Raw genomic sequence first — 12,222 nt, 5'->3', positions numbered from 1 at the left:
TGATCGGCTCGAGGCTCACAAGATTGAGCTCTTGGCACAACTTGAAGAATGCAACACCGAGCTGGATATGGAACACAAAAAGCTGGCCGATCTTCCAAAATCTGTCGAAGAACAGAAGGCAAGACTAAAATCGGCTATCAAGAATGTTGCTGATCTCACCAAGTCTTTGAAAGTCATTCCTAGAACCGACACTCAAGATGCCCAAGCCATTGAAGAAGTAGAACAAATGAGGCAAAGGGCTATTTCAGCTATCCAACAATATTTGTCTCGGTGACTTTCTATGTAATAGACCTTAGAAATTTTTGTAATCGGCTAAGATACTCTGGTACTTTATTGTCTTGACAATCCTTTGTGCCGATTAATATAACTTCTAAATTTGCTCAAAAATTTTCATTTTTCGTATATATGTGCCCCCCTAATTTTACAATGTCAAAAGCATTGCTAAAATTATAAAAACAACTAAGGGCGATATAACCATATCGACCATCTGTACATCGGCAAACCACAACCGATTACAATATGAAAAACAACTAAGGGCGATATAACAATATCGGCCATCTCAAGGCGATGCAAATACATTGGCTATCATGTATCGGCAAGCATCAGCCGATCATGCGTTAACCCAAACACTTGGGTAATATTTCTTCAAGTACTTGCCATTTAGTGCTCTTCCATAAACTTCTCCATCGAGTCCTTGCAACATGTAAGCTCCCTTAGACACAACTTTATAGATTTGGAACGGTCCTTCCCATTTCGGCGACCACTTGCCAAATTTGCTATCCCGAGTCCCAATCGGCAAAATCAACTTCCATACAAGTTCACCTTCCGAAAAATCTTTGGGCACCACTTTCTTATTGTAATGCCGAGCAACTCGCTCTTTATCCTTGGTAACCTTTGCAAGGGCTCGCAACCGTGATTGAACCAGATCTTCTCTCTCATCGGCCATAAGGTTATAATACTCATCGGCTGTTAAATTATTTTGCAACTCCGTTCTCCTTGAGCCGATTCTAACTTCCCATGGCAAAACAGCCTCATGTCCATAAACAAGCTTATAAGGAGGAACTTGGATCAATCCATGACAAGCCATCCGATAAGATCATAATGCTTCGGCCAACCAAGTATGCCATTGCCGAGGATAATCAGAAATCTTCCTCTTAATCAATTTGATCAAGCTCTTGTTAGATGCCTCGGCCTGCCCATTAGCTTGTGCATAATACAGTGAAGAATTCAACAATTTGATACCCATGCTATCGGCAAACTGAACAAACTCATCGGACACGAAAATTGAACACTGATCAGTTGTAATGGTTTGAGGAATACCAAATCGATAGATTATATGCTCTTGAACAAACTGTATAGCATCCCCAGAATCAACTTTCTTCAAAGGAATCGCCTCCACCCACTTGGTAAAATAATCGGTTGCCACCAATATAAACTTATGTCCTTTACTCGATGGTGGATTAATCATGCTGATCATATCAATTCCCCAACCTCTAAATGGCCATGGCTTAATGATAGGATTCATAGCCGACGCCGGTGCTGTCACGCCCAGAAATTCACTAGTAATTTCCGAACTAATTTGTGCATAAAATCCTCGTCCAGGAATCAACCGAGGTACACAAACTGATAATTTAATATACAGATTCATCATCATAATAACGTTACATACTTACAAAAGAAAAGAGAAAATAGTAGTGGAATTACGGTCTAGCGAAGCTCCGGCTCCACTCCCACAGGCAGCTCAACTGGGGTATAAGCCAAACGTCTTCTCCTTCGCAACTTGTCTTCAACTGAGGTTTGATTGATTATTGCAAGGTGAGCATATGACATACTCAGCAAGCCACACAGCAAATATGCAAGTGCACAAGGATACCAAAGAATGGCATAATATAGGGCTCATTTGCAAAAGCAGCATTTAGCAAACATTTGAGAATTGTAAAACAGTAGAGTAATTAATCATCAATATTAATCAACACTGAACAGCACACCCATGCTGCACAGGCCCAACCATCCTGAACAACCATACCTGGCTATACAGATCTATCTCCAAACCAGAAATGTACCATTCCAAACCAGGAGCTAAATTAATTACCATCAATTACCAAATTATTATTAATGAGTAGTGTGAGACTAATCACGAAAGACATTGTTAGACCTGCCCATAACTGCGGTCACGGCTATTCGAATAGTTTTACTCTGGCCAGAGGTGTACCACTGTACCCACAAGACACAACTCCACAATATGTCACCATATCATCATGTGCCCATGCTGAACATGTCACCATTTGTGTAGTTGTGACAAGACCCCTCGCATAGCTCAACTCAAAGCAGCGCACCTTTCATGGATCGTAGTCACCCCCTCAAAAACCAGAGGCATGGACTCCCCAGCGACCCCCGTGGGCTTATCTCCGCCACTTCTCAGTCTGGCACACCACAATGAGCCTTGCTATACAAAGTGTCCAGCCGTTGCCTAGGCTGGCTTGTGGTTGGCACGGTCAATGTTTCACAACCGAAACTCGTGAACCGGTCCTTAATTGTCATGAGCACGACCATCAAAACCATGTGCTCACAACCAACCATTATCAAGTTTTAGTTGGCAAATTAATTAATTAACCAATCACGATTAACCATCGTGAGCTACCATTATCATGTCCATCATTAAGTAATAGTGAAACATTAGTTATTCCAATCGTGTGCTAATGTTTCTAAGCATAGCTAAGCAATTATACTAATACATCTAGCTGAACCAATATATAAAGCTCAACTAGTCAAATTATAAGCCCAAGGTATCAATGGATAGAGTAATCAATGCAAAGTGGCCATAACAAAGGAATAGTTTCACACCACCCGGTGACATTCAAAAATAAATGCACAGTTGAAATAAATAAAGAATTTAAATATAGGATCAACATGCTCAAAGGAATTGTGTTTGGGATCTGTGTGACTTGCCTTGCAATAAAAGGTCTTCCATTAATCTTCTTGGATACTTCCAACGCACTCACGATCCTTCGAAACGACGGAAACGACAAGCTAACACGCAAAACGAGAAAAAAGACTAATAAAAACCAAATAAACAATACATATAAAGTAAACAAACATGTAGATCATAATTTTAGATGTATTATAAGACTTGAACGGCTTCATTCTGACTTCATATGAATTAATTACCAATTTTACAAGATTAAATTTTAATATATAGATCTTTATTTTATACAACTTTTGCAACTTGAACCACATTAAACCGAGTTACAATGAATTAGTTATGAATTTTTAAACATTAACCGGATTAAAGCATTTATATGGGTTTTAATTGAATTATGGCGCAATAAAGAATTATTTTGAAAAGAAAAAGAGATTTATTGCATCATCAAGGACGGTCCACGGTAAACCGGGTCCACAGAAGCGGTCCATGGAACCAACGGCCAAGATCTAATTGACCTAAAATTGACCGAATCGGACGGCCGAGATCGATCCGGTCTACCACGGCAAAGGCTTATAAGGCGCTGACATCAGCGACGATGTCATCGCCGGCGGCGACTCGGCACACCACGCTCACCGGCGAACGATAGTGCGGCGGCGCAAACGGAGGGCACCAACGCGTAGAGCTCGGCTCGGCGAACTCACCAGTGGCTTGGACAACGGCAAACGACGACGGATGATGAAGGCAGCGAGGTCGAGGCGGCGGCGGTCTTCGGGTCGTCAATGGCGGCGGTGCTCCGGTGGGAAACGGCGGCAATGGAGGGCTGGCCGAGGTTCTTCTCCTCCTCGCGAACCCGATGGTGGCAACGGCGATCGAAGGCGGCAACTGCAATGGCGGCGCTGCGCGGCTGGACCGACGGCGACGGTGGAGAGCTTCGGGTCGACGGTGTCGGCGGCGCTCCGGTGATCTGTGGTGGAAAAGGAGAACGGGACGAGGACGGCGACGACCTCGCGATGATGATGAAGGAGACTGTCACGACCGAGAAAAATACATTTTCCCGAACGCTAGTGTATTAATCCCCATCCCAGGAAAAGCCAGGGTACACCACACAAACATGATATAAAAGACACATCTTTATTATATCGATAATATTTACATTATTACAAAGGCACTTAAGGCCTGACAATCAAAAATAAACAGCAGCGGACTAGCGGGCCTACGGCTCCATCTTCACAGGCGCTCAACTGGGGTATAAGCCAGGACTCCACCTAGGACTTCATCTCCAAAGCTTCTCTTACTGAAGGGGGGGGGGGGAAAGATTGAGCAAGAATGAGTACAACCACAGTACTCAGCAAGCCACACCGGCAGATGCATGATTAATGCAAGGGGGTACAAGGGGTAATAATATAAGGGTTAGGTTTTGCAGTAAACAGCATTTAAAAGTCACTTAGTTGCCCAAAGCCAATTTTAAAAAGACGATCCTAGAGCTACACAGTATTATTAATCAAGGCCGTGCACCCACACGAACCTGCCTTAACCCAAGGCCTACGATGATTCAGACCGAACTGGCAACCCGACCCTGGGTCCCAGCTCGTCCCAAGCCAACCCAGGCCAACCATTCCACATTTTAGTTGTTGAGCAAATTTTAAGAATTAAAACACTAACTTGGGTACATTGCTCGGCTTGCCCATAACCGAGGGCGCGTCTATTCGAATAGATTATACTCTGATCAGAGGTGTACATCTTTACCCACAAGACACATCTTCCTCACGTGTAACCACGTGCCACATACCACCACGGTATACGGACGGAAGACGTGACATAGTTCCCAACCCATCCTAGCCATAAACAAGAGTACCGACCCAACCCCACCTACGGCCGGAACCCCCGGGACAGGTAGGCAGGACTGAGCCCCCAGCAGCAGGACACCGGCCCTGTGCCATGACATCTCGACTACCGGGCCGCAGCTCGTGTAGCCTTCATTTGTCCTAGAGATGTCCATCGACCCCCGACTTCGTCCATCTCCATCCGTGTACTTTTGTTTATAACCAGACTGAGCCACAAACTAAGCCTTACCCACTAGACATGTGGAAGTACGGTAGTGCTTCGCAACAGAGGCCCGAGCTTAATCCTTATAGTACCCGAGGTACGACTAACAAAACCCAACCACGCACCTCGAGCCCAGCCTAAAGCCATTTTGGGGGTTTTGAATAGAGGGGGAGGTGTGTGTCCAATTCTAACATAAGCCAACCATTCCATAGTGTCCAAATGATATGAGAATTCCCAAAGTCTAAAGTTATAAAACCACCTAATGTTGCCTAATTAATCAGCGAAGCATCTACCTAAATTCATACTAGTGGAACCATGAATAGAGTACCCACTAGTTGGGGTTTGATTTATCCTAGGGTGAACAAGGTAATAATAACAATAACAATAATAATGTCTTAACAAAGGTAAATAGGCATGGCTAAATAAAACAGTGATAACGCGGGAATTTAAATAAAGCGGTAATGCATTAATTTAAATTAAAATAATTTTATAAACTGGGATTCAATATGCTCAAGGATGATGTGACTTGCCTTGCTCAGAGATAACGGCCTTCCGAACCTTCGGCGACGACCACGAACCACGCTTCGGAAACCTCCGGAACGACGAAAGCTACGCGAAGCACACAAGCAAAGCTAAAAGCCTATAAAGAAGCAATAACAATACATAAAAAGAAAGCACAGGGTTCTTTAGGTTATAACAAACATTAAGAGACTTGAATGGGTCGATTCGGAGCTCGTATGACCAAGATATGATCATCTGAAGTTTAATGCTGTTATATGGAGATTTGCGGATTATTATAATTTAAGCTTTGCAATTATAAAACATGTGTAAGCGCTAGCCTGGAAAAGACAGGAAGGCTGCGCCGTTGACATGCGGACCCCACATGTCAACCTAAAGGACTGCGGTAGACCGAGTACACAGATACGGTCCACGGGTCGACGGAAGCAGATCCCGTGTGTCAACCGAGGCGAGTGGCCGACAAACGGACTCCACTAGACACCACACGGGCTGCACACGTGGAAACCATGCGGCTACCGAGCGGGCACACTAACACGGTCACCACACGCACAAGCGAACGACTACCGACACCAGTACACGGGTACCGGGGTCGACAACCGCACAACGGGCACGGGCGACACCGAAAGGACGAGGACGGGGCAGCGAGAGGAGAGAGATCCTTACCACCACGCGACGAGGCGTGGGAACGACAACGACGAACGGGCGCGGCGGAGGCGGCCGGGAACGACGGAGACGAACGGCGAGGGGACGACTTCAGCGGCGATCCTTGGACGAAGGCGAGACGCGGCTGGCACAAGGCTTGACGACGTGGAGCCGAGGACGAGGACGACGACGGGGCTGCTGCACACTTGACGAAACGCGGGCGGCGAACGCGATCGGCTTGACGGAGGGACGAACGCCACAACGAGGAGGAAGGAGGAAGACGACGACCGACAGGGAGGCGACGAGGGCAGCCGGCAGCAGCTGCACGGAGGTGAGGACGGCGTGGGACACGCCGCAGCGATGCCCACGACGGTGGCAGCGCAGCCAGACGACGAGCCGGGCGATCAACGGGACGTCGACGACAAGAACGAACGGAGACGACGACGATGGATCGCGGAGGGGTTTGGTCAAAGGGGAGGCGAGGCCGAGGGCGACCTTGCCGCTGCAATGCCGGGGGTGGAGATGGCGACGTCGGCCGGCGCACTGGCATGGCGGAAGGGGCTGCCGGAGAGGGTGCCGGCGGGACCGAGGGAGAGGCGGCGCGGGCGACGGCGTTCCGGCGAAACCGAGGAGCAGCCGGAGGAGAGGACGACGCCGCGACGTCGACGGAGGAGACGGCGACGTCGGTCGGCGTACCGGCGACGAACAGCAGCCGGCCGGAGACGGTGTAGTGGTGGCGACGCCACTGGACGCCGGCGGGGCACGTCTCCGGCGATTTCCCCACGAATCGGAGGCAGCGCCGGCGAAGAGGAGGCGGCTGCGACGCCGGGGAAGGCGACGGCACGGCCGGGCGGCGCTCGGGCGAGGAGGGAGAGGCGGCTGGAGGCGGCCGGCGCGGGGGAAAGAGAAGGGCGACGGCGGGAACGCGCCTCCGGCGGTCACCGCGCAAAACGGAGGGCAGGCCGTGGGAGAGGAGGCGGCTGCGGGGCCGAGAGAGGTGGTGGCGCGACCAGCCGACGCACAGGCAAGGAGACAGAGGCGGCTAGAGGCGGCCGGCGGCACGGGAGAGAGAGGAGGACGGTGGGGAGAGGTGGTGAGGTCACGGGAGAGCGCGAGAGGGGGCTAAAACGATAGAACGAAGGATGGGGATTCCATTTTATAGGCGTGGGGAGGGAGCCGGCCACGGGAGGAGCGGGGAACGGCGGCGGAAAAGCCGGCCGGCGGCCATGGAAGGTGGCCGGAGTTGGCGCGTCCGTTCCCGGCGTTTGGGGGCGCCATTCAAGGGGGAATTAAGGGGGAAAGAGAGAGGAGGGAAAGGGGATTAATTCCCCCTAATCAAGTTTGGAATTCGCTGTTTGAATCGCGTGGATTTTGGGGAGGTTTGGCGCTAGGTTTCCGGGGAGAGAGGGAGCAGGCCGTGCGGGAGGAGGAAGACGACCGCACGTGCTGCGCGCGTGCGGGGAGCGGCTCGGCGTGGGCCAGGTGGCTGGGTGGCGCGGCTTGGGCCGGGCGGGAAGGAGGGAGGGGAGGGGCGGCCCAGAAGGAGGAGGAGAGGAGGGAGTGGGCCGGGAGGGGAAAAGGAGGCCCAAGAGAAGGAGAGGGAGAGAAAGAGAGGGAGGAGAGGGACTTCGGCCACGGGCCGAGAGGGAGAGGGGAGAAACCTTGGGCCAGACTTGGCCCAATGGGAAGGAGAGGGTTAATTTTAGGTTTTTCTTTTTAATAAACTCTGATAATTGTTTTTGTTGCTTAATAATTATTTCCGGTGCTCTGAAAATTCAAGTAAAATTTGAGGGCTCCTTTTAGAACAAGGAGAATTTAGCAAAAATTCTCCGGGCCACATTTGAATTTTTCTTGTACGCATTTTAGTGTTTGCCAATTTCTTTTCGAATTTTAATTAATTCTATTATTCCTTTTAGAAAATGATTTTTATTTCGGGATGAATTATTAGGACGTGACAAATCCACCCCCCTTACAGGAATCTCGTCCCCGAGATTCGAGGAGGCTAGCAAGAAGATAGGTTGGGCGGTCTTCTCTTCTTGTCTGACTTCTTCCGCTCCGTCTTCTATAACAAACTTGCCTAGCTAAACTTCTCCACTCTGGACTGCTTGGCTCGATCTCCTCTTGCAGATGGAATCTTCTCTTCACCTGACTTGTCCTTGGTTGCACCTCTAGCTGTCTTCGACTGGGTTGTGGCACTTGACAATGGGACTTCAGTTCCAGAACTTCTCATAATTCATATCTTTGGCGTCAACCTCATACAAGTTACCCACTTCACGTTATGCGTCGATATCAGCTTGTCATTACTAGGATACCATGCTTGTCATCATGAGAATACCATGCTTGTCATTTACTTCTAACTTGCCTCCAACTGCCTCATATTAGCTTTCCTGCTCTCCGGGTGCTAGCTACTTCTGCTATTCCATGCGAGGGTCGATAACTTTGCCTTTGAGTTATGTTTCTCAACAGAACCAACTTATCCTACATGACATGCTTCGACGTCTTCCAAAATGACTTTACTGCTAGACTTGTTATGGTCTGATCGTGATCCTGCCAAATCTGAAGCTTCGTTGTTAGATGTGGTTTTAATCTGACCTCTATAGACTATCTTTGAACATATTACTTGGTTCATAACTGGGAATAGCTCCCACGAACAAGCAGCTCGGATTCACTTTCTTTACATTCAGTTTACTTCCCACTATTATCTTCAGGTTGTCCTCAGTTAGCATTCAACGTATTCCTTTACACCTTTAACCTTGATGTGTTCTTTCCAGATTTCTCTTATCAATCACCTTTCGACCTACTTCTTTGCCTGATCATAAACACCTTTGTTGGTATCTTCTATCAATAACCTTTTGAACTTTGTCAACCAAGTACTCTTCACTCCGAGAGTTGTGGATGCTTCTGGTGACGATGTGGTCCTTTGGTCTGCTGACTTTCAGTGAAACCTTGAAGTGTTTCGCCAAAAGCTGTACTGACTGTCTTTGCCTTTGATCCGAAAAAGACACATCTGAAACTCTTAGTCCAAACAAATGTCTCTTTGGTTAATCGCTTGATTTTCTTTTCCATTATCAGGTTGGTTATTAACTCGAGGTTAGAACATAGTTCCTCTGAAATGAGACCCTAGGTCTCCTTTGACAGTAAACAATTATACACATAATCCCATATCAGCATCTTCTGAAAGAGTCCTCATAGAACTTGTTTTTATTACACATTTCTCCCATATTACATGAATACAAGGCACTGCCTTAAACAAAAAGGGAAGGTGCTTAACATCGGTACATTGTATCCTCAACAGGAATCATCCATAAACATAGCAAGCTCACTGTTTATAGTCATGAATATATTGATTTATTACATGATTGCTGCAAACTTTCTATTACACAATGATAAGTAGCGAACTGAAAACCACAAACGTGGCTGCTCATTTTGATTCTGGAGAGATATAGCTGGCATTGTTCTAATGACTGCATCATCCTTGATTGGTTCTGTGATGATGTGATAGGACTGCATATTGCTATCATTCACAGGAGAAGCTTCCTTCTGATTGCTGGTTGAAGCGGATAACGGTCTTCTGCTTTGTATCGCCCTCCTGAGGTTGATTGCCCTTCGCTCGGCCTGGAGTAGGTCGGGGAGAGACACAACTTCTTCCATCGACGACAATTCTTTGCTGAGGCTGTCGGCGCAGAGAATGGTTGGTGCTGAAGGTATTATTGCTATGATTGATTGCAGAGTCAGGTGCAGCAGGAGGAGCATTGGTGCTATGGATGATATCGTCGATGTTGCTGTTGGAGCTGACTAGCTGATGAGACAATCGTAGGGTGGTTCATTGGATTTCTGCGGTCTTGGTCAACAACACACTAAGTTGGCAATCCTTGGGCACATGGTTTGTACCTTCGCACAGAAAACATGTGACCTTGCGGGTGGGACACTCCCCTGGTGGATGGTCTTCTTCACAATGAGGGCAGAGTGTGAGACACATGCTAGCAACGTGTCCAATTTCTCCACAATAGGTGCATGCCTTTGATTCCATCTCTTCCTCGCCGAGATGTTGGGGAGACTCATCTTCTTCATCCGAGGAGACTTGATCTGACCCTTCACTATCAGATACTCTGCCACCATGGCTTAGGAGGTGCTGGGTCAACTGTCGTGCACCTCGGAAGGTATTTCCTCTTTGACGTCTAGGAATAGTTATCCCTGCTGGAGGCCATTCGGTGCTGGTAATAGTCATCTTACGTACTTCTTCTTCAGTTCGCATCGGTGCTTTTCTCTTCTGATTCTTACTCTTCTTGCCTTTGGCTTGCTTAGTACGTGACCCCACGTGGTACGAAAGGCTAGGAGGAAAGCAATTCCCGGGATTCAATGGATTCTCTTCATTGGGCTCTCTGCTTTGCACACTAGGCTGCAAGCTTGACTTGGTGCGAGGAGGCTGGTTTAGAGATGTCTGCACTGCTAAACCAAAGGAAGGAGCTTCTTTGGCATATACCCATGGACAATTCAGGGCATAGTGTCCTTGTTCTCTACAATCATGACAAAAGGGGACATGCTCTTCTGGCATTGGAAGCTCATTGACCTGGGTGGCAAATGCTCGATCAAACACATACTGATTTTGGTCTCGACTTCCAACCAATGGTAGCTGTGAACTAAGCAGCATGCTTGGAATGGACTAAGGGTGTGCCCTTGTTAACTCTCTTGAGGCTAGTGGTGGATTGAGTTGAAAACTTGAGTTACTGGAGACATACCCGCTGACATTCTTTCCTTTTTCTCTGTTAAATATCTGTGACAGGGATTGAAGTGAGAGAGGAAACAAGCCAGGAAAGAATAGACCAGAACTAGAGACAGGACCTTAAAGGAACTAACTCTTCTTGTTGATGTGCTGTTTGTTTTACTTATTCTGCAAGTTGATTAAGCAAACAACCTAGCATGGTTACATCACAACCCACCGATGCAAACCACACACTACACACACAAGCAAGGAAACACACGACTAACAACACTATCCTAGAGGACGGCTTAGGTTCTGCGACTGGTTCCCAAGATCTTCACTCCTTCACAGCTGGCTTCACTGCTTCCTCCACTTCGCTAGCGGATCCTGCAGTCTTCCGGAGCTTCGGCAAACAACTGACGATGTCTTCTTCTTCACTGACCTGACCATCTAGTACTAGTTGAAATCCGAAGAAGGAAGGGAGTAAACCTTTTGCAAACAGCATTAAGGGAAGGAGAAAAAAGGAACTTTCGCAAATAGTTTTATTTATAAAATATGTCCTTAGGTTTTATCCACTTGGCTTATCCTACAGTCGAGATGGCTCTGATACCATCTTGTCACGACCGAGAAAAATACATTTTCCCGAACGCTAGTGTATTAATCCCCGTCCCAGGAAAAGCCGGGGTACACCACACAAACATGATATAAAAGACACATCTTTATTATATCGATAATATTTACATTATTACAAAGGTACTTAAGGCCTGACAATCAAAAATAAACAGCAGCGGACTAGCGGGCCTACGGCTCCATCTTCACAGGCGCTCAACTGGGGTATAAGCCAGGACTCCACCTAGGACTTCATCTCCAAAGCTTCTCTTACTGAAGGGGGGGGGAAAGATTGAGCAAGAATGAGTACAACCACAGTACTCAGCAAGCCACACCGGCAGATGCATGATTAATGCAAGGGGGTACAAGGGGTAATAATATAAGGGTTAGGTTTTGCAGTAAACAGCATTTAAAAGTCACTTAGTTGCCCAAAGCCAATTTTAAAAAGACGATCCTAGAGCTACACAGTATTATTAATCAAGGCCGTGCACCCACACGAACCTGCCTTAACCCAAGGCCTACGATGTAACCACGTGCACATCTTTACCCACAAGACACATCTTCCTCATGTGTAACCACGTGCCACATACCACCACGGTATACGGACGGAAGACGTGACATAGTTCCCAACCCATCCTAGCCATAAACAAGAGTACCGACCCAATCCCACCTACTGCCGGAACCCCCGGGACAGGTAGGCAGGACTGAGCCTCCAGCAGCAGGACACCGGCCCTGTGCCATGACATCTCGACTACCGGGCCGCAGCTCGTGTAGCCTTCAT

At 47.7% G+C, this 12,222-nt stretch overlaps 1 protein-coding gene across 1 annotated transcript; it reads right to left on the bottom strand.

The window, feature by feature from the left end:
* Positions 1-1,539: 1,539 nt before the first annotated feature.
* LOC136354513 (uncharacterized) lies at positions 1,540-11,337 on the bottom strand. Its single transcript, XM_066306022.1, has 5 exons — positions 11,275-11,337; positions 6,152-7,252; positions 5,500-5,609; positions 2,950-3,030; positions 1,540-1,790 (listed from the first exon to the last, which is right to left on the bottom strand). Exons 1-2 carry the CDS (start codon positions 11,335-11,337, stop codon positions 6,242-6,244), a joined length of 1,074 nt encoding a protein of 357 aa, XP_066162119.1. The 3' UTR covers positions 1,540-1,790; positions 2,950-3,030; positions 5,500-5,609; positions 6,152-6,241.
* Positions 11,338-12,222: the final 885 nt, after the last annotated feature.

This window comes from Oryza sativa, chromosome 12 (genome assembly GCF_034140825.1).
Source record: "Oryza sativa Japonica Group chromosome 12, ASM3414082v1".
In the NCBI taxonomy this organism is placed as follows: domain Eukaryota; kingdom Viridiplantae; phylum Streptophyta; class Magnoliopsida; order Poales; family Poaceae; genus Oryza; species Oryza sativa.
The sequence above is the reverse complement of the archived record's forward strand: the minus strand, read 5'-3'. Positions and strand labels throughout refer to the sequence as shown.

What these genes read in the sequence shown, in the direction of transcription:
- LOC136354513 (XM_066306022.1), bottom strand. Translation starts at nt 11,337, where the DNA reads ATGCTGTTTGCAAAAGGTTTACTCCCTTCCTTCTTCGGATTTCAACTA. An exon ending in AACTAGTACTAGATGGTCAG is followed by an intron (nt 7,253 to 11,274) that starts GTCAGTGAAGAA and finishes CTATCGTTTTAG; the next exon opens with CCCCCTCTCGCGCTCTCCCG.